The 27,656-nt window shown below is 43.7% G+C and overlaps 1 protein-coding gene across 4 annotated transcripts; it reads left to right on the top strand.

The window, feature by feature from the left end:
• Positions 1-361: 361 nt before the first annotated feature.
• Positions 362-27,656, top strand: KLHL20 (kelch like family member 20). Of its 4 annotated transcripts, XM_086617071.1 has the most exons (13): positions 362-398; positions 2,551-2,611; positions 10,319-10,892; positions 15,152-15,310; positions 16,474-16,568; positions 17,784-17,899; positions 18,280-18,463; positions 19,643-19,786; positions 19,997-20,130; positions 21,075-21,283; positions 22,897-23,003; positions 25,063-25,143; positions 25,229-25,688. In XM_086617071.1, the coding sequence occupies exons 2-13, from the start codon at positions 2,589-2,591 to the stop codon at positions 25,257-25,259; spliced, it is 1,857 nt and encodes a 618-aa protein (XP_086473197.1). In that variant the 5' UTR covers positions 362-398; positions 2,551-2,588; the 3' UTR covers positions 25,260-25,688. The 4 variants fall into 4 exon arrangements, with proteins under 4 accessions (XP_086473197.1, XP_086473198.1, XP_086473199.1 ...); XM_086617072.1 differs by having other exon boundaries at positions 25,063-25,688; XM_086617073.1 differs by lacking the exons at positions 362-398; positions 2,551-2,611 and having other exon boundaries at positions 10,278-10,892.

Raw genomic sequence — 27,656 nt, 5'->3', positions numbered from 1 at the left:
AGGCTGTAGCCATGGAAGTGCCCTCAGGCCAGGAGCCTTCAGCAGGCTGAGGCATGGGGCTATCGAGTCCGTCGGCGTGGCACGGTGGCCCCGCATTCCCTGTCGCCGAGACAGGGCCATCTCGCCGGGCAGGCCGCAGGCCGGAGCAGGCCGCGCCGGGCCCTCCCCGCAGCGCGGACCGGGCGGGTTGGCGACCGCTCCCGCTGCCACTCGCGGCGGCCCGGGGCGGGGACGGAAGGGGCGGGCGCGTCCCGGCACGCAGCGGCGGCGGTTGGCGACGGAACCGCGCGGGGCTGGAGCGCTTCCTGCCGCTGAGGAGGGGCCTGGCGGGGCGGGTTCGGCTCGGCTCGGCTCGGCTGCTGGGGGACCGTGGCTCGGCGGCGGACCCCTCGCCCGGCGTGAGTGAGCGCGGCCGGGGAGCGGCTTTTCCAGGGCCGCCGCCCGTTGCAGCGTGGGGGTGCCGGGGGGCCACGTCGCTCCGCCGGTGCGCTGTCGGCTCGGTCGCGCTGCCCTGCCCGGGTACCGCCGGGGCAGGGCAGGGCCGGGCCGGGCCGGGCCGGCAGCAGCGTGTGTCGCGCCGCCCCGGGAGGCCGCCGGGGCGCGGCCTGGGCCCTCCGCTGCCGGGGCTGGCGGCGGGCGGCGGGCCGAGGAGCGTGCCCGGCTCCCCGGCTCGTTCCACTCCCGCGGGTCGGGGCTCCGCGCACCTGCCCGCCGCTCGCTGTGCGGTGGCGGCGTGCGCTGGGCGCCGCGGGTTGCCGGGGGAAAGGTGCGGGAGGGGAGCGGTGTTCGTCCCGGAGGAGCGGCCGCACGCCCCGGGGAACCTGCTGGTGCCTGCGGGTGCTCCGGAGCCACGGCCACGTTTTGCTGGGAAAACCTTTCGTTCCACCCAGTTGCTGTCCCGTGGACATCGCTACATCGAGGACCCTGTCCTGAAATGTGGTTGTTTGTTTGTTTGTTTGTTTTTCCTCCACGACTTTTAACGTGGGTTTTAAGGGGCTTAAATCTGATGCAATCCGGGGTCTAAGAATAGCATCGTCCGCGTTTCCCGGCGTGTGCCAAGTGTTCTGAAGGGCTTTTGCGTGTGTTCCGCACACGGGCAGTTGCGGAGATGCGAGTTTGCGGTGGGGCACTCGGTGCTCCCCGCCGTTGCGTGCCGTGAGGTTCGCTTTTCCCGGGAGCCCCTGGCCGCCGGTGAGAGGAGCGGGAGCCCGGTCTGCTCGGGGAGCGGCCGGGCAGTCGTAGCTGGGATTTAAACTGGTATGCGATGCCTTAACCGGGAGGAATTAGCGTTCTTCGTTTGCAGGGAAGTATGAAGCTGAGTAATTTGCAACTGTGGAAGACAGCAATTCTGAGCTTATTCTTCGTTAACTGGCAGACTGCCCCGGTTGTGTTTCTGTGATAAAGTACCTGGAGAATGTTGCGTATAGAACAAGGTGCTTGTTCCCGTAGCCAAATAAAGCTATAGCCGTTTCATAGTTTAAATTGTGCAAAAAATATTTCGTTATCGTTTGATGCAGGCTCCAATCTGAGACTCTCAGTGTTCTGAAAATGATTTTATTTTTCCTAAATTTAAGTTTTTTTCTATTTTAAGTGCTACTTCTGTTTATTTTTAGAGTTATTCAGCCTCATTCTGTCACTGCTTTTCCTGTAGTTTCACTGGTTTCCCATTTCTCACTCCGTTTCTGGATGGGAAGAAGTTTGTGAATATCAATACGGAAGCAGAACACCCTTCTCTTCTTTCAATACATTACAAAAAGTTAGGTTTACTGCTTAAATAATGATTTAATTAAGTTTATTCCTGATTGAATAGTCATTAAAAATGAAATCAGGATGAATGATGCACTTGTGAAAAGGGTTAAGCTACATTAGAATTAGAAGTTAGTGGTTAGTTAGGCCTATTCAGTTTGCAACTGTTATTTCTCTCAAAAAATGAATATTTGGAGTGGAAGTGTAGTGAGCATCAGGCGGCATCATTAATCGTTGCAGATGTAGCACCATTATTAGCATCCCTCTTACCTCTGGGGCACATGGTTATCTTCAATTTCCAGACACAAGTTTTATCTTCTGTCGAATTCTGGCTCTGCGCTGTAGCTGTTGAGCAGCACTGTGCTGTTTATTAGGTGCCAGCCTGCCTTAAGTCTCTGGTACACGTATGAGGGAGAGATACCTCCTGGCTCCGAGTGAGGAGTGGAAGTGAGCACCCTGTTACTTGAGATACTTCTTTTTTTTTCCTTTGGAAGAACAATTTTAAGGATTCAGGGAGGCAGACAGTTTACTGACTTTATGATGTTTGTGTTTCATTTGCCTAAGGAATCGTTATGCAGCTGTGGTGAAATCACTTCTAATGATGATTATATTTTCTTCTGCTTTATTCTCTGCAATCCAGACATCGTTAATCTAGGCTGTGAATTTTATAGCTGGATAAGAGCTTGAAGGCATATTAGTACATGGATGTGGTCAGTTCTGTTCTAAAGCCAGACTAAAGAGAGGAAAGAAGGTTCTCTTGCTTCAGAATATAATTTTTTTTTTTCTTTTTTCCTTTTGGATCAGGTCTTGAAGCATAGGGTGAAGGTTTCTCTTCACGGTGCATGGACGGAAAGCCAATGCGCAGGTAAGAGATGAAAAACAATTGTCCTTCACTTATCCAAATATGCTAAATCATGTAGCTGGTTTCGTAAGTGCCTAGACCATAATATTTTTTTTTTTTTGTATTTTTAAAGACCTGGCTAGGAGAATTAGAATATAAAACATTCATCTTTAGTCCTTACTTAGATATATTTAGTTTTCAATATTTACAAGACCAGATGTCTTTAAATGAATATGCTGTTAGGAACAGTACAGAAGACAAGTTATCATAATTCTCCATCCCCCCTCCCTACTTCCCCCATTTACTATCATATTTTAAATCCAGTATTTAATTACTTAGGTATTCAAATTGTATGAAAAATTGCCTGAGAATGAATTTAAACTTGATTTTTAAGGGGTGTTATTTTTCTCTCAGCTGAAGGAGTTTAGTCCCTTTGATGGGTTGAGGTCTTGGGTGAAAAGGAGATTTCCTTTTCTAATTATGGATGCCAGCTGCCTCAGTTCTAATGAGCTGAAGATGCAGCTGAAGTTTAATTCAGGGGAGTTCTTGCTGTGGCTATGTCAGAAACATCTGTTACATAGAGAAAAAAATGTCGCAGTAAATCAGCATGATGACAGGTTGGCAAACAGGATTGTCTGCTAGTTCTAGTTGCTTTTTGTTATCCAATGGTAATCCCATGGCAAAACTTTAACAGCAGATGTATTTCTGTATGTGATACAGGCTGTGTGGAAGCAAAGTTCCTCTAAATGAAGTAAAGAGAACTCATGCAAATTGCTTAGTCTGTCTGCACTCTTTAGGATGTTGAAAGTAGAGTAACTTTATTACGGATAATTCTGTAAACAGTCATGTAAGAGAAGGCAAGGAATTTTAACCATACATGAATATGTGGCGCATTTCTAGCTACAGCATTTGCAGAAACCATTAGCCTGGATTCTGCATAAGGAGGTAAGAAATAGTCATTTAAACCCTTGAAGAGCAACACTAGGTTGTTTAATTAAACGAACCCCTCAAGCGCAACAAAAAAAGACTGTGCTGCTGTTTCAGTTAAGCTAATGAGTAAACCTTGGGACATGATATGGGCATCACTGAGGCTATGTATTGTTCAGTATTTTTGCCAACATAAGAAAGGTAGTTTAGACAATGAGGTGCTGTGTGTGACTTATACGGTGAGTTCCTCCAAGATGGATTAAGTAGCAGGCGAGCTCTCTTCCATCTTAGTCTTCCACAACGAAGACTGTTTAAGTCTTAACCAACAGAAAGCCAGAGCTTTTCAGGTTCTTATGTTGTACTCTGTTTATCAAAATGTTTTTGCGAAATGACATAAGACTGGTGACTAGCTTGGCATGTGTTCTTGCTTTCTCTCTACTTTATTTTTCTAATGGAAAAAATGAGGTTCTAAATTTATTTTTATATCTGCTGTTTTCTGCTTGTGGCAGTGAGGCAGAGAATTCAAGTGCTGAAGTTTGTATGTCTTTTGTGACCTTGGACTTGATACCATGGAAGTTCTGTCTGCCACTCGGTCTGGGTCGTTTTAGTGGTGGACAACAGCATGGGGCTGAAGAAGTCGAGGTTTTCTATGGTGGTGCTGATCCTGGCACTTCAGGCTTTTTTTTTTTTTTTTTTTTTTTAAATTTTATTTGTATAATGGATGCAGACCAGACTTTTCAGTACCTTTTGTTTTCCCTCCCTCTGTGGCAAGCCAGGATGGAGCATGGATAACACATTTGACATATTTATATGGCTTTGCTTTTGAACTAACCTTTCAGCTGATCTCTGTGCCTGGATGTGTTGTATTGCTGCAGCTAAGCCTGACAAGCACAGCTCTGTTGTGAGCTGTGGACTTCTTAAATATGCTTGTGTGTTTTAAGGGCCTCTGTGTGGATTGTTAGAATTTCTGCTCGTTTTTCTGCTGTGTGTCTTAGCAGAAAAAGCTAAAAGGTTCCTCATTGGATTTTAGGCTCACAGATCTTCCTACGAAGTCCAGCCAAGCAGATGGCGGAGCACTTCCTTTTATCCTTTTACTCGGGGCTCTGCAGCCATTTAATACCACGTGCAAGAGTCTTGTTAGATACTGCAAGAAGAGGGAAGTGAGACTTGGTCAGTACTGTATTAGTAACTGTGGTGAGTGGGTATCGAATGTGTATAGCATTCAGAGGATGGGAAGTACAATTTGAACAGAAAAGGCATTGCAGCTATTCCTGTCAAGATTGTCATAGGGAAAATGCATTGATGTTCAAACAGGATTTATCTTGCATTAGAAATGAAGTGATAGTTGGGGCAGGCTATTCTTTCTCGCCGTCAGGGAGCAGCAAGGGAACATTGTTTAGCTGAAGAAAAGCGAGGCAGAGAGGACCTCTCCAGTGAAAGACATAGTCCCACAGTACCCGAGCAAGGAGGGCAGAGCAGATCTGATGGACCAGGGTCAGCCAAGAGTCTGGTGCTCATCAGGCAAGCTGTAGTGATGAGGAAGGGCTGAGGTCAAGCCAGGAAGCCAGCGCAGCAGGTCAGTATGAGTGGGGTACATGGTCAGGTACAGTTAGGTTTGTCTTTACTATAGGTTAGGCCAGGCACAAGGGCTTGAGCAGCTCCCAGGTAAAGTGAGGAGGCCCTCCCGGTTCTTCTCACCCAGCTCTTTCCTGGCAGCCTGATCCCAGGTTACAGCAGTGCTGTACAGGAGCTGGCTTGAGCACGGGTAGCCAATTGCTTGGACAAGCGATTGTAACCATTGCTTGGGCTCTTGCTCAAGACAAACTGCAAAAGGCTTAGGGAGATTTTAGAAGACTCTAGTAATGACCTCATATTTCTGCATACAGACATCCTTGTTCTTGGTCGGTGAAACTGAGTTTTCTGGTCTTGGTCAGTGAAAATCAAACTAAACAGTGTAAATAGAATCACAGAACGGTTAGAGTTGGAAGGGACCTCAAAGATCATCTAGTTCCAACCCCCTTGCCATGGGCAGGGAAACCCTCCACTACGCCTGATTGCCCAAAGCCTCATCCAACCTGGCCTTCAACACTTCCAGGGATGGGGCATCTACAGCTTCTCTGGGCAACCTGTTCCACTGCTTCACCACCCTCTGAGTGAAAAATTTCTTCCTTATATCTAATCTAAATCTGGGACAGACACTCCAGATGCTTGCTGTTCTCATTTTGAGTAATGTGAAATACTATTGCAGTCAGGTTTATCTGCTTGTTTGCATAACTGAGCCTCCTTGAGAATGCATACCTAGACATCACTGTCAAGGTAAGAAAAGGAGTCAGCGGTATTTTTACTGATAATTAGACTTTTAGCAAGCTAATTCCTAGAGTATTGATTGCTGCAATAAAGCATTTCCATTTACTTGGTTGGCAGGGTTGTGGTGGTTACTTCTGTGACTGAAGGTATCACCCTTGGCTGAGCCAACTAAAAGGTCTTTGTTCTGTCAGTTCTGTAACGAGTGTAGGAAATACTTTCTTTGTGTATGCATTAAATTCAAAGTGAGACGTTGACAGAAATCGCTACCGGTTTGGTTTGTTATCTTCACTTGCTCCTAAAATCCATTGCTACTGAAATCTGCTAGAGCAGTGTATGATTTTGGATTTCAGTCAGTGTTTGTGACCCAAGACGCCTTCTTTAGTAGGCCTTGGGTCAGCCTGTGGTTTTCTGCTGAACTGTGTTAAAGCTTGCTTGTTATCTCATGCTAAAATATGCATTATCTTAAAGGAAAAAAAAATGCAGGCCACTCTGACTTGAAAGTTAAGGAGCTCTATGACAGTATCTAAGAGTATTTTTCTTGGATATGTATTATTAGAAATTTTTTTTGAACTTTAGAAGAAGCTGCTATATAAGCTCTAAGGATGGATGTCTCATGGATGCCTGTGTTAATGAATAAAGTTTTGGGAACTGGCATAGATGAATAAAATGGAGGCTGAGCAGCATATTTATTTAGCTGACTTAGTGTTGCAGACTGCCTGTGTTCCCATTTGTACTTTTCAGCAGTGTGTTACAAAAACTGATCCTTTGTCAGCCCTTTCTTAATCCCATTGTATTTGCTGATTTCCCCAGCCCTGCATTTTGATGGAAGCTAATCCCAGAATATCTGCATAGCTGAGTGTGAATTTTTCATCCTTGCATACGTGTTTCCTCTCCCATCCTCAACCCTTCTTAATCACCCCGAGTATTCAGGAGCAGCTCTTAGCTTTGCGTGTGTGTTGGGGGGAGGCAGCTAGCCTGCCATGTGAGAATCAAGTGCTGCCTTCTGTCTTTCACACCTCTAAGTTACTGAGTCATCATTTCACCCTCTATGCATATATATGCATAATGCACACATAATGCAGTTAAATTATTATCCTTGTGGAGATGCATGCCATCAGACGGTGTCCTTTTAATGCACGCTTCTGTGGCTGTGTATAGCAGCAACCCACAGTGCTTAACATCAAGCATCTGGTTTGATCCAGTATGGAAATTCCCAAGCCCATTGATCACTAGCTTCTGAATTACCCAGCGATAAGTTGTGGATGAATCAGGAGTGCTAATTTGATTATTACTCTTTTTTTCCATCCATTCAGTTTTCTTTAATCATTAACCAGGACTTTCTGTCTTGGAGGAAGGAGGCTGGATACAATGCAGGCACTCAGATAAATGCTGGTGGGAACAGTGCAGGAATGCCTCCAGTTCTTACTAACCAGACTCCTTTCCAGTTAGTTTAAAGACATGTTCAGCAGAGCCTAATTTGGGCAGAAAAATCCTGTTCTGTCCTGGCTAGGAAGGACTAGGACTACTGCCTAAATCTGGCCAGCTAGTCATGTAGCATAAGCTGGTCCACCCCATTGCTCTGTGTCAGCAAAGAGTATTGGGTGGTGGGATTGACATGGTATGCTGTGTTCCTTGTGGGGCCACATAGCCTTAATCCCGTCTTTCTGTAGTTAAAACCTGTGCCAGTCCAAAAAGCTCTTTGAGATCTGTTTTAGAGCTGTTTTTAGTGGGAGACATCTTGGAGGAAAGCTTACAGGCATAACAAAGGGGTTCTGCTTTCCAAAAGGAGGTCGTGAACATAGACCATCTCTTGCAATCTGTAGTTATGTGAAATGGGTTTTTTGCTTGAAGAATGCTTGTTCTGTGCTTAGATGCTTTGACTGGCAGCCTGGTCAAGACAAACTGTCCGAAATTCTTACAGTGACATGTGTCTTAATAGGGCTTTTATGTTTTTTCTTTTTTTTTTTCTCCCAGGGATTGGTTTGACATAGCCTGAAACATCTAATGCACAATAAAATCCATTTGGCTTGCTTAGCGAGAGCTAGACTCTATAGGGGAATTTTGATTGCCACCTTCTCCATCTCTTGGTAGAGGGATTACATTACTTACCTTCTGGCCTTAGCTGCTAAGGACTATGAAAGTAAGCCAATTAGGTAAATTAATCTTTAGCCAAGGTTTCTTGGGGTTTTTGTAGGGGTACCATTCAACTTAGTTTACATATGCTGCTGTGAGGAGAGCTTAGCTGCATTGTTCTTGAGGAACTTGGCAGAGCTCCGAAAATGGTTGTCAAACCCCATAAGGTGAATTTGGGTTGGGAGGGATAAGAGTGGGTGGAGGAGAGCGAGAGGCAGTGTAACAGCAGAAGGATTTCAGAGGTGTCAGGAAAGGAGAACGGTGATGGATGTAAGAAAGATGGAGTAGAGATGAAAAAACAAGACATTTAAGGTGCAGAGGCTGAACAGGAGCAAGCAACAAAACCCAGAGGGGAGACCCAGCTGGATCTGTGTAACTAAGATATGAGGAAGGAGTAATGGCCTGAAACATCCGAATATGATGATCAAGGAGAGGGTGTGGGGGGAATGGGAAAACAGGCTAAGATGCAAGTGAATAATTTGAACTGCTGCGAAGAGACTGGTTTCCCTGTGGTTAGAAGCTGCATTTGACATAATAATGAGAGGAAAAGATGTGAGTTATTTTTTTTTAATTCTTTCCTTCAAGCATGCTGCAAAATACATTGAGCAATGGCAAAGCGAAGTTAGATTTCTTTTTAACTCTTAGTATGAACGAAGTGAAGTGGTGACAGCTCACAAATGCCGGTGTACCAGTGAAGCTGGTAATGGATAAGATGTATTGGGTCTTTCAGTATATCTCCAACAACCAGTGCACTCACTGGGTAATTCATAACCATCAGTATTCTGATATTTTGCTCAGTGTGCTTTAATTGCTCTGAGTGATGGTTTTCCTTTTGAAGTGGGAAGAGGCAGTAATTTCCTAGATTTTCTGTATTTTTCCAGTAATTGATACCTCACTGGTGCTGATGCATCTTTTTAATAATTGCTCATATGACGTGGCAGAAATTCAGATATACTCCAAACATGCAGATGGTGTCTCAGCTACGTGTGCGGTGCCTTTAGTGTGTGCTGATCTGCTTATTTAGTCTGATTGCTGAAAACAGAATGGAGTTTAACTCTTCTAGTTTAGCACTGATTTCCGCCATAACGTGAGAGCAAAGCTTGGGATGTAGGCAGACATCTCTACAAAGTGAGGTATGAGGTGTGTCGTCCTGGTTCATCCCTGCAGAACTGTAGAAGGGCTCGGGGCAATACTGCCTTCCCGTTCTCTCGAGTCAGTAGCATACGTGGTGCGAAGCGTGATCTGTCAGCGTTGTGCTGCCATGCAGAGGGGCATTGCTCTTAAGCTGTGACAGAGCTGACATCTGCTCAGGGATGTGAAGGATACAGGAAAGGTATCTGAACTTTTGTAAAGAAGGACATCAGATAGCTAGAACACTGCATGCACAGCTGGGGAGATAGTATGTTTTTCCTACTCTGTACCAGAAACTTGGTTTATGTACTCCCTGCCCATGGCAGGGGGGTTGGAACTAGATGGTCTTTGAGGTCCCTTCCAGCCCTAACCATTCTATGATTCTCAAGTGGTTCCTCATCTCTAAAGTTGGTCTTGACTTTTTCTTCCTTTTTTTTGGTAGGCTGATAGTTGTGGATACTTTGGTTGTTTTGACTTTTTCCCGATTGGTTTGATAATCCTGATTGCCCTCTGCAGTTCTTAGTCTGCCGTTCTTGGGAGAGATTAACCTTCTTTTGAAACATGTCAGGGAAGGTAGATTGAGTCAGAAGCCTCCATAATTCAAAAATAACTGAAGAGGTGATGAGTAACTGAGTGTTCCCGTGAACCTGAAAGATACTCATGGTAGGCTGCAGGCCTTTTGAAGTTACTGAAATCTGTGTGAAGGTTTAGTATGTTCAGATATCGGAGTGATAAGCGACCCTATCAAAAACGTAGGGAGAAGAACAGAGAAGTTTGGTTAAATCGTGCAACTGGAATTATTTGCAGTGGAAATCCAACTCCAGCTCTGTCAGAGAAAACTTGAGTGACAATGGGCAAGTCAGCTAATCTCTGCTTTGAGTCACTCTCTGTGAAATGGGGCTAATATTCCTCTACCACCCAAGGCTTTTACGAGGTTCAGTTAATAAATGTGTATGTGCAGTTGGATACTACAGCGGTGTGTCACAGAAAGCATCTAAAAATAGGTTTAAACATAAGCCTGTTGCAAACTGGCATTTGTTTACTTCTAGGTATACTTTGGTTTGAGACGGATTCCTCTTCCACGTGATCACGCCTGCGTTGCCACGTTCCAGCGTGGAGCTACGGGCACTGCTGGTTTTGCGCTTGTAATCGGTGTGAGACCCAGAGCTTTGGCTGACAGCTGGTGATAGATCAGTTGATGATGATCCTGTCTTATGGCTTCCTCCGCTGCAGGTGTACCAGTACTCGACCAGGAGAGACCGGAATGGACGTGACTAGCCGTTGCACCCTTGGAGATCCTAACAAACTGCCGGAAGGGGTGCCGCAGCCTGCTCGCATGCCCTACATCTCTGACAAGCACCCTCGACAGACTTTGGAAGTCATCAATCTTCTCCGGAAGCACCGGGAGCTGTGCGATGTGGTGCTAGTAGTCGGAGCGAAGAAGATCTACGCCCACAGGGTGATTCTGTCGGCCTGCAGCCCTTACTTCCGAGCCATGTTCACCGGGGAGCTGGCGGAGAGTCGGCAGACAGAGGTAGTGATCAGAGACATCGACGAAAGGGCCATGGAACTGCTGATCGACTTTGCGTACACCTCTCAGATCACTGTGGAAGAGGGAAATGTCCAGACCTTGTTGCCAGCTGCTTGCCTTCTCCAGCTGGCTGAGATCCAGGAGGCCTGCTGTGAGTTCCTTAAGAGACAGTTGGACCCTTCCAATTGCCTGGGCATCCGAGCTTTTGCTGACACCCACTCATGCCGTGAACTGCTGAGGATTGCGGACAAGTTCACACAGCATAACTTCCAGGAGGTAAGAAGCCAGTATGCTGGAATCATGATGTAAAATGTGCAGACGTGTCCTGTGAGATCCTGGGCAACTCTCATTTTGCGCCTCTTTCCAAATCCTGCCTTACACCTGCTGTATGCCCTAATAGCAATGGGTGCCAGCCACCAATTGGGGTAGAAAGAGGGAAGAGGTACTTGCAAGATTATGCTGCACTGGTGGCTTGTATGTGATCTGCAGCATTTCTTCTCTTGGAGTTGTGTGGTGAGTACTACGTGGAAGGCAAGGTCGCAGGTGTAGTTGGAGTTGGGTATTATATCTGACATGGCTGCACAGTGGTGTGACATCTCACTCCTCTTTCAGAAATGTTCTGGATTCTACAGGATTGGAGGGGAAATGAGTGTTGAAGGACAATACATCAATAGAACCAAAAAAATAAATGGGTATCGAGTTTAGGGGTTGGAAGTGTGGGTGTATGGGGAGCATACAGCTGCCGCCTCAGTGGAGTCTTCAACTCCCTTGCTGTAGCAGAACTAGGGTTTTGCATCTGTTATTCAGCAGAAGTTGTTTGAAAGTAATTCAAATGTGTAATTTTGTAACTGACCTTTATAAACCCTTTTTTCCCTTGTTAATTCTGCCCAGATGATTTTTGGGAAAAAAAAAAAATGCCACAACTGGTTCAGGGAAGGATCAGCATAGTAATTAAGGATTCTGTGAGCAATAGCCCGAGAAGAGTAGGTCTTTACTTAACTGTTACACCTAGATGTGGAAAGGAGCCCTGGTTGGAAGGGAAAGAATTGGTGTACGTTTTGGAAGCAGCTGCTCTCTAGGAGTGCACTCAGAATGAAGGTCTGTTCCCCCACTAGAGAGATTCATCTCTTCCCTTTTCCAGAAACTACGCTCTTCCATCCCTTGGAACAGGTAGCTTGCTATGGAAAAATCTCCTCTTTCCACCTGCTTCACAGGTAGATCCTTTCCAAAGAGAGTAACTCCCATGTCGACTCCTTATGCTAATTTAGTTCCCCCGGAGAAGTGGCAGTATGTAAGTGCTGTGATTGATTGCAACTTGCTGACTTTTTGCCCCCCTGCAGGAAATAGATTGGAATTGTATTAATTTCAATCAGGTAGTACTTAAGAAAATTATGAGCAGAAGCAAACACAATTGAACTTGACTGTTGAACACGTTGAAGACAATACTTGGTATTTAACTATAGACACATGACATCAGTTTACTCTAAAAGTTGCAATTAAATATGTCTCTCCTAACCATGAAGACTAGAAAATAGAATGTGCTCTTTAAGATGAGAGCTTGTTTTTTGTAGAGCTTGGTGATTTCCCAAAAGCTGGCCATTTCATGTGCTCTGTGCTTGCTCTGCATTTCATTTCTTCTGCATGTTTTTTGAGAGCAGGATGGTAACCAGATGGTCGTTTATTTTCAGTGCTCGGTCGTTTTAGTGGTTAGATCTGTGCTCTTCTTGTTATTACATGAGTAGGGCATGCTTACAAGCCTCTAAATAACTTTTTAACAGTGTAACAATTTTGGTTTTAAATGTTTTAGAGCTAATACATGCAGCTGATTGTTAAGAGCTGCCTGCTATGGGTTTCTTTTCTTTTGCAGTCCCTGGAAGACAGCTTCCCGTCTTCCTTATCCCTGTTAAAGCACACAACAGCAAAAGTTTTGGACTTGAAAAAACACTCTCCTCCTCAAAGATGATGCAGATTATAATTGACTTAACTGAATCATGGCCTCTGGAAAACAATTGCTTAGATTAGAGCACTATTCCTTTGGCCTGGGCAGGTTTTGGTGTCCCTTTCAGTGCCCTGGGAGTTTTGCAGCTCTTCATCCTTAATGATCGCTTCTTCTGCTTCCGCTCTTTCTCTGCAGACAATCTTAATGGTGCTGCTTGTTGGGATTATATTCTATTCTACCATTGTTTTCCATCTGGAGGGTGGATTGGTAATCTCTGATGGAAACCAGCAACTTGGCTACTTAATCATCCTCGGCTGTGGAGGCTGCGAACTGATAAAAAATGTGCCTTCCTCTGCAGAGGCTCTAAGGTCGTCATTCCTCTGAGCTGGCAAAAAGAAACGTGAGATGAGAATTTCCTGAATGGCAATGTGAAATATTAAGCACTAGGCATCAGGCCAATCCATGCAGTTATTTGAATGCAGTCTGAATTGCTTCACGTCCTCTGCTGCGCTAACCTCTGCTTCTATTAATTTTTATGTGTATTGCTGCATTACATCATTAACTTCTTGGTAAAATGTTTTTCCAAGTTTTCCATTCCCCTCAATTTAATTTGTTGCCTAAAACCCCTAGTGAATCTTGTGCATGTAATGTGAAATGGTTCTCTTAACAACTCCGCTGTACAAGAACAGCCTTCGTATTTTTTTGTTTGGTCTCTGACATCTGTGTGAAGGGAAAAAATATGCTTAAGGACGAACAACTTGTACTTCATATCAACAGACAAAAATTAGATGCCATATTGCATACTCTGACATTTATTCTGTCTGTTAGTAAATGCAGTCATGCACACGAATACTGTAGAGGAAATGAAGCCCATCCGATTCTTGTCTAGTAAGCAAGCCGGTCAAATAGACCATTAATATTAGTCAGATAATTATTAGTGTCCTGATAATTAAGCCAAAATAAGCCAAAGCATTTTAAATAATTATTTGTTTTACTGTGTAAACGAACGAGTTGCACAGTGGTAATAACTTGGTTTGCCATTGATGCAGCTGGGTTTTCTGAGGGTGGAAGGGAGAGTCTGGATGACCATCCTGAACTCAAAAATTTCCAGAGCCTCTGTTTTCAGAGTCTGCGGCTGCGCTTACGAATTGTCGGCGAAAAGTTTAGACATAAGCTGGTCTATCAGCATTTTGCCATAGTCTCACTCCTTTTAACATAAAGATCTTTAATGACCAGCCCAGTTCTTACTCTAAGGCTTAAGCAGTGTGTGGGCTAAGCTTGCTGTGGGTCTTACTGCCCCTGGAAGCCCACGGATCCTAGACCAAAATCTGGTAACTGACCTCACTGTCTGTTTTGTTCCTTTTAACTGTATTTGCTGTTGTCAGTACTTGGTGATTTTTGTATATTCACTCAGAGCACTTAATTTCTTTAGGCAATTAAAAGAACTTCACAGCTGACTGCTGTTGAAATGATTGTGTCAAAGAATGCATTTTTCTTTTGTTTATGCTGCAAACCATAAAATAAGTCCTGAAATTCTAATGTGGTCGCAAATGATAAGGACAAGGTGATATTCACTTGTTTGCTGTCACTGAACCTGTCGGATTACAGGCTATGAAGCCAAGCTGGCACTTACCAATAAAACCATTTCTACAGTTCTCTTTATTTCAATTCTTGCATCTTTCCCATCTGCCTGGTGTTGGTGCAGAAGACGTGGCTGCACGTGAGCTCTGTGACCTCTCAAGACAGTCACAGGCTGACTCGTGCGTGCTCTGTGGTGTGGTGTGAACGGTCCTCCAGGGGCAGCTAAAGCCTCCTGAGAAACTCGGTTCTTGGGTTCGGAAGGAATGAACGTGTTTGCAGATTGTCAGTGGCTTGAATTTCACAAGAAATCAGTCCTTAGGAGGCTCTGATTCCCTCTTCAGTGCATCTGTGTAGATATGTTGTGCAAACTCTATGCATATATTTAGAGCAAATGAGAGAGGCAGGATCAAATGAGTCCATCACCACTCCTTGAAATATTTTCTGTTCTGCCACAAACCAGCATTCAGGAAGACTCTCCGTGTTCTCTACAGTGCCACTGGTAACTTGTTTCTGGAACTTTAATCCCGATTTGAATTTCTTGTGAATGGAGCCTCTCTATTCCGGTACCACTTCTCAGTCACATAGTTATCACCTATGCAACGTTTTTAATTTCTGTTTTATATATTAGACACAGCAAACAAGGAGACTGATTTTAAAGAAGGGCTTTATTTTTCCTAAGTTTTGAAACCTGGTCGGTGTGTTCTGTGATTTAACCCTTTAAAAGTGTCCTATGAAAAAACTTTGTGCAAAATTCCCTTTCACTAGCGTCTCCAGCTAAAGGTGTCTGTGTCGTGTTGCCAGGGACTGCACTCTGCTCTGTGCAAGCAAACCCTTCACATGTGTGATGTCAAAACAGTGATGGGTATTTGGCACTTTACTGGATCGGTCCATTAGACTCTAATTCAAGTGGACTGTATCCACTTCAGAGTTGCACTGAAGTGCTGGAGCAGTGAATGGCCATGGTGCTTTGGCCACTGTCCTGACTTTCTTTTTTTTTTCCTTTCCATTTACCCAGGTAATGGAGAGTGAGGAGTTCATGCTGCTTCCTGCCAATCAGCTCATAGACATTATATCCAGTGATGAGTTAAACGTTCGCAGTGAAGAGCAGGTGTTCAACGCGGTGATGGCCTGGGTGAAGTACAGCATTCAGGAAAGACGACCCCAGCTGCCACAGGTAATCATGAGCGCAGTGACGTTCGTGACCGCTTTATCCAGGCACAGAGTAACGAGGGCTGATACGGTGGCACCACAGCAGTATCAGTTCTGGGTGCATGCAAAGCCACGGTAATTGACTCTGACTTCCACCTGTGTTGCGTGGCTTGCACTTTCCCTTCATCTGGGCTGGAAGGTGCAGTGGCTAGAGCCTTCACTAGGGCCTTGCTTGAATTGTTTCCAGGTAGGGCTTGCCAAACTAGATTGTTCCAGTTGTCTGTCTAGACTAACCTGCCTGCGTTGCTTTGAGCGTTGTATAAAAAACATAGTGGATAAGAAAAAGCTCATCTTCGTTTGAGCTGTATCTTTAAGCTCTGCTGTTTTGATTTATGCCTCAGCTCTCATGATCTTACACTGGAGCTTGTCAGAATGGTTTTGTTGAAATATGGTGCTTCATCTAAGCCAAGCCATTTCACAGAGAAGCACTCATTCTGACAAAGCTGTCAGCCGGAAAGCCTCTGAAGTCTCAGGCTTGCTGATCAAAAGAGGTGAGAGTCTGCCTGCCTCAGTGCTTCTGCTTTGGAAATAGATGTTAAATACAACTTTACTTAGTGGAAAGCTTTTGAAAATTATTTTAAATAAACAAACCAAACCAGAAAAACCTGCTGTTCTCACAGTAGCTCTTAATGCTTTTATAGCTGGGTGCCTTTTTAGGCCCCTCTGTCTATACTTGCTTCTGCCTCTAAATTCTAAACCGTTGTGAAAGGCATGTTATTTGTTATTGTTCGTTTACTGCACAACAGCAGTCACACTTAAGAGAGCTAAATGGTTGATAAAACTTCTAACTAAACTGATGTTTCAGGCTGATGTATTGACATCTGTAATTTTGTAAAGGTTCTAAATTGTGACCTTGTTTTCAGCTGCTAATAGATCCAGTGGATTGTCCCCTTTCAAAGACTGGTTTTCTGCTGGGTATCTAAATTGGTATATTAAAAAGGCAAAGGTGCTGTAAGATGAACAGCATTTCACTAGAATGCCAGGGTTTGGATGTGTAAATGACGTGTGTGCTTGCCAGAGGAATTAATTTTTTATCAAAATTTTTTAGCCACTGTTTTTTTCCATCTGGCTTCTTGCATCTCTGTGAGTATATGTGGTTTACCATATATGTTCTATTTTGTGTTTTAGGTCCTGCAGCATGTCCGTCTACCGCTGCTGAGTCCCAAGTTTCTTGTGGGTACAGTGGGCTCTGATCCGCTTATTAAGAGCGATGAGGAATGCCGGTAAATCTCCTCAATTATTTACAGAATTGGGTTTTGTTGAATTTAGGTGCCTTATTTGCATCAGTTCTCTAAAACTGTACTGATTTGTCAATGGTAAATGAGTGATATCTCTCAATTTCCTCTTTTGCAACTGGGAGGAGAAGAGATGAAAGAAGAAGTGTTTACTGTTTGCATAATAGTCAATAGTGTGCCCTGCAAGTGTTTTTGTTCTTTGAAGTTTTCAGTGAAATAGTAAAGTTTGAGTGCACAGTTTGACTGTTGGTAAAATACCCTTCAATGTATTGTTTTCCATTTCACTTTTTTTTTTTGTCTCTACTCATGGCCTTTCATTACAGCTTACCACTTGGATGGTGTTCATGATTTCATTAGGACTTAAAGTAGTTTTTCTATGTAAAAAGTCTGCACTTCAATAACTGAATTGGACTTTGGGATTAGAGTCTGCTATTTCCCACAGTGCTAGTGCAGGGAAACTCTCATTTCCCCTTCTTATGGTATGAGTCTCACATTTGTAGTTTTGCAGAGTTCTGTATCATCTATAAACCACACAATTTTTCTTGTCCTGAATGTAAAATAGTTCAGGGGATAGGCTAAACTATTTTCTTCCTGAAAAAGCATTCATTGTGGAGGAATTCCACATTTATAGAGGGAAAGAGGACTTTTTTTTTTTCCTTTTTTTGTTTTATTGAAGGGTTTGGAATATTAGGATTAGTCCAGGTGGCAAGTTATGAATGGATGGACAGTGTGAGCTGGCCAGAGCTGATGGAGAAAATATTCATCAGAAGAGTACTATCTCCATCTATTGGTCGTGTGTGCATTATGTATTTGTGTGCTTTTTTCGACACCTTTTTTGTTCCTAGGCAAAACAACTGATTGTTAAGTTCTAGCTTGAGGCAGTTGAGGTTTTTCTTTTCTGCATAGTAAGCCTGACAAATCTCTTGTCTCAGTGTTTTATAGCAAGCAGTACCTATTATTAACTCTGGCTGAATATTGATACTGGTCTACTGCTGTCACTGTGTAAGTGCTTGTAAACAGCTAATGAGTATTTTGGTGACGGTGTACGTTTTAACTAGAACTATTCGTGCTCTTATGGGATTTGTGCGTACCTGAAATGCATGACTAGTGCTGGCTGCTCTTGCCATTGGTTTTGATTCGTGCCTTCTCCTGAGAATGATATCAGGTGAACTTCTGGCATTAATATTTTCCTTTCTTGCACAGGGATCTAGTGGATGAAGCTAAAAATTATCTGCTGTTGCCCCAAGAGCGGCCACTGATGCAAGGACCAAGAACTAGACCACGCAAACCCATCCGCTGTGGAGAAGTGCTCTTTGCAGGTATGTATAGCTCCTGCTGGCTTAGGCCAGGAGATTGAAGTCTGTGTTCTCTGCCTTCCCTAAGGCGAGTCTTTACTACATATTTCAACATATTTCTGAAGTGATATGTGTGTTAATATTTGGAGATTCGAGTTAACTTACACTGTCTTGTGTGATTTCTTCGGTGCTATGAATGCCACAGTACTTCCAAACCTACGCTAATCCTCTGGAAAATCACATTCAGTCTTCTAATTATAATCCTCAGAATGAGTAACTCGGAGATGGGGCTACTGGATTAAGGCTGACAAAAAGTCCAAAAGGATTGTTTGCACCAGGTACACGTACAGTAGGTGAGCTCAGCGCATTATTATGACACTGTTTCTTGTGTTTGGTTCCTGCAGTGGGAGGCTGGTGTAGCGGGGATGCAATTTCCAGTGTCGAGCGCTACGACCCTCAAACCAATGAGTGGCGGATGGTGGCTTCCATGAGCAAAAGACGCTGTGGTGTTGGAGTCAGTGTTCTGGATGACCTCCTCTATGCTGTGGGAGGCCATGACGGTTCCTCTTACCTTAACAGCGTAGAAAGGTAGGTGTCCATAAGGCCAATGTGCAAAATGTTAACTCTGAATATTTAAATCTGGGTGCAGCCTCTTAAAAATGAGTGCGTTTTGCCAGCTGTGTTCTTTCTCTGCTGAAAACCTGAAATTTATATTACGTTACCTACATTTCCTCCTCCCTTGCATGCCCCTTCAATATTGGGTTGGTTTACTGCTGAACCAGGACTTCATGCGTAACAGCTTGTGTCACGTTATCCCCAGCTTAATGAGACAAAACATAGCCGTTGGTATAAGGAAGTCATATGTAAGAGATGGGTCTGGGTATAATTGATGGGAGAGGTGATGATCCTGGCTAACCTTCTTTGCAATTGCTGGTTTGGTTTTGCATTGTTGAGGAAAGTGAGGTTACAGTAAGCATTTCTTAGATGTTGAGGGAAAGATCCTGGAATTTTCTTGTGGAGTAGTAATTAGAGAATTAAGGAACCTTGCAAACACACAGAAGAAGGAAAGTAGGTCAGTTTTAGACCTGTGAAAGACATAAGTCAAATAAACTTTGTCAAGCTTCCTCTTTCTGGGAGCTGCATGTGGCAATCCCTGTGCCTAAAAGCCACATGACTCGAGCACTCCTAGTACTCTAAATCATGGCCCTGTAACAAATCCAAGGAGCTATACAAATATCTCTTTGACCCTCCCCTTCTTCCCCTGTATCTCTTTGCATCCTCCCAGCTTCCCAAATCATGAGCCTTACATCTCCCATGTCCTGCACTTTTCTGCTTTGCACTGTATTTCCTCGTCTCTGGATTCCCAGGTCCATCGGGTTCCTTCATCTTTTATCTCACAGTGCAAGTCCCAGTGCTGGCTGAGTTCTTGTGTGAACTGCAGAGAACATAGAGCAGAGTAACCTGGCTGCTGCTCTTTGCATAGATGCAAGTTACCACACGTCAACCAGTCCCTGGTAACCTGCTGTCTTATGAACTTGAACCTTTGATCTTCAGTTTGAATCACCTCAAGCTGCAGTTTGAATGCTCTTGGAATAACATGCACTGGATGCGTTGCATCACTTCAGGGGTTTTATCCAGCTTACAAATAGCTGTGTTGCAGTTGAAGCTCAAGATAGTCAGGTTTCACTGCTTTAGTAGTTCCCAAGCATCAGAGAGTCTGAAACGTACCTAGACAAGCAATTTATGCTGTTTGCTGTGTTTTTCTAGGTATGATCCGAAGACCAATCAGTGGAGCAGTGATGTGGCCCCTACCAGCACTTGCAGGACCAGCGTTGGAGTAGCAGTTCTTGGGGGCTACCTCTATGCTGTGGGTGGCCAGGATGGTGTCTCTTGTCTCAACATTGTGGAAAGGTACTTTTTAAATTAAAAAAAAGAGAAAAAAGTGGGGCACAGGGAGAAGAGAGTCTCTTAGAGGGTGCAGTTGATGCAGATTTGCTGGAGATAAGGTTAGTACTGTACAAATCTTATGGGGATTTTTATTTGGAGAGAATCAGATCAGTCTTCCTGCCCCTTTGAAGGTGTCACCGCTTCACTAAGCTTCGGTGTTTGTCCTTTTGCCAGATATGATCCCAAAGAAAACAAATGGACTCGAGTGGCTTCCATGAGCACCAGGCGTCTGGGAGTTGCAGTGGCTGTGCTCGGGGGCTTCCTCTATGCTGTGGGAGGCTCTGATGGGACTTCTCCTCTCAATACTGGTATGCCTTTTGCTGTTCCTCGTTGCAGTTAGTGCTTGTCATGGTTCTGTTTGTCCTCAGTGTCCCCAGCTGGCTGTTGAATATCTTAGTAATCAGTTTGCTGTGTTTTTTCTTCTTTAAATATGATTTTTTGCTGTACAGTAATTCACTCTTCATGCTTGTGAGCCACTATTACCTATTTTTTCTCGATGCTGCATTTGGCAGTGTGTCCTGAATACAATACTTTGATCATTTGCATAACAGTTGCAAGCACATCCTTTTTCCTGCAGAAGCCCTTTCCCGCTGTAGGAAGGAAGGTGCCAAAGGTAAAACTACTGCAAGATGATAGTGCAGGTCAGTTTGTAGCATTGCCAGCTCCCTCCTGAGTGAAGATGCTGAATGAAGATGCTGTTCAGCCTGGAGAAGAGGAGGCTCCGGGGTGACCTTATAGCGGTCTTCCAGTACCTCAAGGGGGCCTACAAGAAAGATGGGGAGAGGCTGTTCAGGAGGGCCAGTTGTGATAGGACAAGGGGTAATGGTTTTAAATAGAGGGAGGTAGATTCAGGTTGGATATTAGGAAAAAATTTTTTACCATGAGAGTTGTAGAACACTGGAACAGGTTGCCCAGAGAGGTGGTGGATGCTCCATCCCTGGAGACGTTCAAGGCCAGGTTGGATGAGGCCCTGAGCAACCTGATCTAGTTGGAGATATCCCTGTTCCTTGCAGGGGGGTTGGACTAGATGACCTTTGAAGGTCCCTTCCAGCCCTAAGGATTCTGTGATTCTATGAATGTGATTGACTGTGTAGGGCTGGAGACAGGAGGGATAATAGCAAACATTCTGCAGGAGAAAAGCATTAGAGGGAGAGATAACAAACTGATTCGTCATATTTGGTGTGTGGAAATTGTAGGGTCATTACAGATTGAGCAATACTTTAGATGCAAAGATGTGTCATTTGCTCTGCAGTGGAACGCTACAATCCCCAGGAGAACCGCTGGCACACAATTGCACCTATGGGGACGAGGAGGAAGCACCTGGGCTGTGCCGTATACCAAGACATGATATACGCTGTGGGAGGCAGAGACGATACGACAGAGCTCAGCAGTGCTGAGAGATATAACCCTCGAACCAACCAGTGGTCTCCTGTTGTGGCCATGACATCCCGCCGAAGTGGGGTGAGTTTGCCTTGGTTTGCTTGCGTGTGTTACACATAATCACGTGGTGAGAGCACAGGGTGGTGTCATTGTGGGAAGTTTCTCTCTCGCTTCCTCTGTACCTTCACCTTTCTCGTTCTGTGAGGGGAAAGGTTTGCAAAAAGTCAAAGCTCTTTAACAAGGCTAGAGAATGAAGTGGTAGTCATGTCATGCCATGTACAGCTGTTTAACATGCCTGAGGATGGGGAAATGGAGTCGTCTGAGGGTCTTTTTTAATAGTTCTGGTCCCTTAAATGGAGTCAGCTACTTAAACCTGAAACAGAGGAGCTCTTTGGTTTTTTACTTGGTGAAGTAGCCATACTTGGCATGAGATATTGTTAGAGAAAAGCATCAAAATTAATACCTGGGCCTCATCCTGCAATGCTCTTTGGATGAATTAGGCAGTGAACATACCTACTTGCCCAGAAGAAAGAGCTGGGGATCTGGGCAAGCATGTGTTTAGATACAAACTTCCAGCAAAGTCTTTTCATAGCGTTGAGATGTGTGGGAACAGGGTTTCTAGGCTCTCACTTAGAACATTGCCTGTCTTCACTGAATCCCGTGAGTATGGAGAGTGACAGCATGTTCTCATCAGCTGCTAATCTTCCTGCTTTCTGTAGACATGAAGAAAAGATTAACATAGTGTTTTAACTAGTCATCGTGTTTGGGCAGATGCGAATGTTATGAATATTTATCATTGGATACTGGATGATGTAGTAAAGAGTGGATTCATTCTGTCTGTATGTTAGTATTTCAGTGTCTGGTGAGGCAAGTATGAATCATAATTTGAGCAACTACTGGTTTTGGAGGCAGAGAACAGTATTTATCTTCGTCCTCAAAGCATATAGTACACTGTCCAACATTCTCCTTTTTAGTTACCGATTAGGTGTTGACTTTTCATGAGCTGCTTCTATATTTGCTTTCTGTAGAAACTGCTAAACAGATGCATCTGTGCCTGCAGCCCTCCTGAGTTTTCAAATTTCCTGAAAGCCAAAACAGGGACCATTTAATGCTGTGTTCTTGTCCGCTTTTTTCTGTTATGCCACAAGATGTTTTCACTGGAAGTGGTCTTCCTAAACCACAGAACTGTTTTGAGAATTCAGTGATTTTGTGCTTCAACAGAAAGACAAAATAGAAAGGCTGGAGGCCAACGTGCTTATAGACGGTCCGAGCCTCAGCCTGGTCTGCTCCTCTTGGGGCTTACATATGTTTCTCCTAGTATAAGCAAGCATTCCAGGCTGTAGGCTGGTGGATATTCTGGTGCACGTGTGTCACACTTGGTGAAGGATCAGTCCAAGGCATAAGAAGTTTCAGTTGATAAAGGCTTTAGGTTCTCATGTATCTATCATGCAAGTAGTTCTAGTTCTTGTAGCTAATAAGGGGAACCTTCTGCTTTTTCTTGAAGATATTCTCTATTTTGAGATATACATGTAAATTTTCATGTCTCATTATTTTTTAGGCTATTTTATTTGTCCTTCCCCCCAACCTTTACTGCAGACATGGTTATTAAATCCTTTTATTAATATTTTCATTTTAACCCTTCTTTTCAGGACGTCTCAGCTAAACAGCTACTATCCATGATGGTTGTTTTGCAGGTTGGCCTTGCGGTGGTGAACGGACAGCTCATGGCTGTGGGGGGTTTTGATGGCACAACGTACTTGAAGACCATTGAGGTGTTTGATCCGGATGCTAACACATGGAGGTAACTCAAGTTTGTGAAACGGTCAAATAGTGATCTCCAGCTATAGGTGCTGTCACCCAGCTGGAGCTGACCCAGCCAAAGTAGAAACGTGACATACACCGTAGCGAAGAACTCAGGTGTGGTAACTACCATAACGTTCACATTGTGGCTTGTTGGCTTGCATGAAAGTGGAAGAAAGAGAATCAAGTTTTGAAAAATATCCCAATATGCCATTTACTTATAGCATCCTCATGTCTATGAGTATGGCAGTTGAGAAACATTTTCTTGCAAATTTCTGCTTGAATTCCAGCCATTGACTCCGTTTTAAGTAAAATGGGAGCAAGTTTTTCATGATTTTCCCATCTGAGTAATCCCAACAGATTTAACCAACACTTAAAGTCTCATTGCATCTTTTGCAGGTAGCAAAATGGTGTATAGATAAGTTATTGAGACCTAGAGAAAATAAATGATTTACCAGGCTTGTTGGGTAGCAAGCAAAAGGTCATACCAAAATCTAGTTTGATTTTTAAGTGTTGCTTTTGAACATAACATAAATGGGCCACACTGAGAGAGGGATGCCTCTTCTCTTTATTTTGGGCTGAAGCTCTTCTGCTTCCCAGTAAAACTAAGCATGCCCTTAGCAGAAGGAGCTCACAGTCACGATGTAGACTTCGGCCTACTCATTTTTTGCTCTCAAGCTGAGGCTCTGATTTCTAGGGCCTTTTGGAGGAGCTGAAACTGAACATTTTGAGCATTTGATGTTCTTCCCCTTTAAATCCACAAGGCAGCAATTAGAAGGATTTAATCTGATTTACAAGCTGAGAGAAATAACATGAAATTGCCAATCAAAAAATGCGTACTGAGCAGAAAGACTATTTTTCCTATTTCTTTTCTAGTCATAACTACGCTTCAAAGCAGTTGCCTGTATATTTATTCCCAAATATAGTCAGTATAGAATTTCAAGCGCCTGTTCGTATTCCTGCTGCTTTAGTAATTTGGCATAAAAAGAAATCGATGTCCTTATTCCTTCCAGCCTAGTAATACTAGTAGATTAACCCTTTCCTGCTGAGATCAGCTGTCATAAGAAGCAGTGGAGGAACTTCCCCTTGTGTGCTGAGTTACAGATGCTGCCTTTTGAACTGCTGAGAAAAACATTTTAGTAGAGAGAAATACATGCTTTTCATATTCTGTAGCTGAATGGTTTCAGCTACTTCCAGTGACAGTAACAGTAATAAGATGTCTAGAATTAGGAGTTACTGCCTGGGCTAGCATTCGCAGACGTTCAGGTGGTTGTTCAAGGTACTAGCTTGTGGGTTTTTTTCTCCCACCGAATTCAGTAGAGCTGATCAACATCTGTGGCCTTCTTTTGTTTGCTGTGCTTCTTGCTTTATGAAGGATATTTTTATTTGTGTAGCCTGACTGAGAAATGCTCCCGATGCAATTCAGGTTTAATAAATTGCATTGGTAGGAGTTGTTTAGGGAGCTTGCTTCTCCTGTTTCTGCCAGCAGACTTCAGTGGCACAGAGGGGAATATGCAGCTGAAGCGAGTAGGATGCGGGCGTCTGTAGGGATCAGATTTCCATATGAAACGCAGGCACCGTTTCAGTGACATATTTTGGAGAAACAGATGGTGCTTGGGACGTGTTACATCTTGGTTAGATCTGCTGAATTTAGGGTATTGTAATTCAACTGATTTCTTTTATATTTCTAAGTGGCAAACCTATCCTTGCTCTTGTGTTACCCAAAATGTAGCACAAGGTCAGGTACAGCCTGCCAAATTCTTTCCCATCTCGTACGTTACCAGACAGGGAGAAAGCAAGTGTGATTACTCGAGTAACAGAAAACTGTGGTGTCAAAATGAGAAGCAATTTCTGATTTGAGAGAGAAAGGCATGAGCAAATACAGCTGTTTGCCTTGGAAGGATATAAAATGAGTCCTACCCAACTTAGCTGTCATGGTGTGCTTTAACCAGAGGTTAACAATGGTGTAGTTGTGGTCACAAGGACTGGTTCAGTCTTTCCCGTGGGAGCTCCGTGAAAAGAGGTGAACCGATGTGACCACTGAAACCTTGTCTTTGCAGGTTGTATGGTGGGATGAACTATCGGCGCCTGGGAGGAGGAGTAGGTGTTATCAAAATGACACACTGTGAATCCCATATATGGTAAGCATCAAGAAGGGAGGGAGACCCTTTGGTTCTCATTCCTAGAAAAACTGAAGAGACTTGTTGACACTGGACCTCTTTGCAGCTCTAGTATGAACGGTCTAGATCCAATGTAACTCTTTGCCGGTGACTCTTTCTATGGAATTATACAAATGACTTCTGTGAGAGTGTGCCCAATGGGAGACCACGTTGTCAGACTCCAGGAAACCACTGGACAAAAGTAGAAGTGTTGCTTATGTCGGTATTTTTTCTAAATAGTCTACATTTTTGAATAAACCAAACTGTCAAAGTTATCGTAGCATAAACAATGCCGATAGAGACCACGTGCTCTACTGGGAGTCTGGCAAGGAGGACGGTTTCCTGCTTTCCCTCCTGCTGTGAGCAGTGGATGTGGCAGCTGTGTGGTGGGCGAAAGAGGAAAGTGATACAGAAAACATTGCTTTTGCCTTATTTACAGAGAGCTTCAAAAAGAAAAAAAGTACTTGACCTGCAAGGTGCCACCTTTGCACAGAAGCTTTTCTGTGCACAGAATATATTTATTTTTTCATTTAATTTGTATCATGTATTTTCTTTGTATCGCTCACAGCGATAATTCCAGCTTTTTATATACATATATATGTGTGCATATATATATATGTATTTTATATATATGTATATGTGCGTGTGCGATTTGAGTTTTGACAAGCTGGTGGTTAGGGCAGGGCTATGTCCTGCCAGCTATTGTGGTTCCAACTCTTGTGGTATGTTTTAGGGTCTCTTAGAGTACAGGAGAGCTATGAGGATGGGTGCCCTGAGTATCTTTTCAGTCTTGCTGGAGGCAAGAAGTAGAACTGGAACTCTCATCTATCGACTGAATCAGTGAAGTGCCCAAAAAGGGTGAGAGTGAAAAGGATTTCAAATGATGCCTTTTTACTGTACAGTGTATGGTACAAAAGTTCAGCTTTTGTCTCTCCCCTCCCCTGTATATGAACCTAGAAACAACTAGTTGTTGCTTACTTATAAAAACCTTTTCCTCGCGTTGCCTGCTAGATACCAGTTCTTGTCTGAAGCTGGGACACTGATATCATCTGTTAATTCTGAATAGCCTAGATCAATCCTGACTTCTCAGGTTCTTGCTAGAATGGCAGACCCACAGGCAGCTTCTGCTGAAAAAAAGCTTTGACCAGCACCATCTTAGCTGCCCTCCTGCCTCTTGTCTGTGTCTTTAGAATTCCTGGTGTAAAACACTGACCACGATGAGATGGTACCCACCCTTTTAGTGATTTTTATGCACTTTGCCTGTGTTTGTTCGGAGCAGGGAAGGGGGAGTTTGGAGAGTAGGGACTGTTTGTGAGTAACTGTCATGTTTCAGTGACTGTGGAGGCACCCAGGGGTGGGGGGAGAGGAAGGAGGAACTCTAGTTGACTCAAAGGTTCTGATATGTTTGTACTGTAGTTTCTGTCTAGTATGAAAGAATGACCTTTTGCACCTGACATAACTTTGGACCTTACTAAATCTGGTTTTAAAGGAGTAAGAGGACAGTAAGTGCTTGAGATGAAAAAGGCAGTGCTGACATCTTAAGTTCTTTAACTTTGTACTTTGATTCATGTAACTCGGCATTTTAATGTGCTTGAACATAGTAAAAATTACACTACAGTAATAAATGGGTCATAAAAACTTTTTTAAAAGCCCCTTTCCCCCTAAAGGTCGGTATTCTTGTGTTTACATATGAAGATCATTTGCACCTTTACAAGGAAAACAAGTATTCTGTAAACAGATGTTTACATGTATCATTTATGCTTTTTTCTAGCATGAGTAACTTGTATAAATAGTGCTATCTTAATAAATTTCTTCTATGCTGTTCTTTGTTTGTTCCTTGGGTGAAAGCAGGGGACTGTAGTGTAGTTCGTGTGGACATAGATGCTGGTGTTTTTTTCCAGATATCAGTCCAAGTAAAACTGGCTTAAAACTCGGTTGTTTGCTGTTAACCCTTAATTGCTTAGATGCACATCATTCAGAACCAGCTTTTTCTAGGAGAAAGCATTCACACTATCTGACTAGATCTCACTCTGTTGGCCTCACTGCAGTTATCGATGAAGGCTGTACCCCAATTTGCAGATAATTGTGTAAAAAAAAAAAAAAAACAAACCAAAAAAAAACCAAACCAACAAAACCCCAGCTTTTAATTTCAGCCATATGTTAAGCTAGGCTGTAGTAGATACCACACATACTTAGCAAAGGAGCAGCTTAGCAAAGTACCACTCTTGAAAGCTGAGTATGGCTGTTGTTCATATACTCCCTTGGAGTTTCCCATGCTATTAATTTGTGCTCTTAAGGCAAGGAAGAGGTTAAAAGAAGCTGTATGAATTTTAGTGTCTTAGAGATTATTTATGCAAATTAATTGGGAAGAGCTGAGCATTAGATTTAACACTAAGCCATGGGTGTAACAGTCCTGTTTTCAAATCAAATACAGGTGCCAGTTATGTCAGACCTCCTACTCCTGCTTTACCCAGTGTTCCTCTGAATCGAGATAG

The sequence above is a fragment of the Tauraco erythrolophus genome, chromosome 10 (genome assembly GCF_009769465.1).
Source record: "Tauraco erythrolophus isolate bTauEry1 chromosome 10, bTauEry1.pri, whole genome shotgun sequence".
Taxonomy (NCBI): Eukaryota; Metazoa; Chordata; class Aves; order Musophagiformes; family Musophagidae; genus Tauraco; species Tauraco erythrolophus.
The sequence above is the reverse complement of the archived record's forward strand: the minus strand, read 5'-3'. Positions and strand labels throughout refer to the sequence as shown.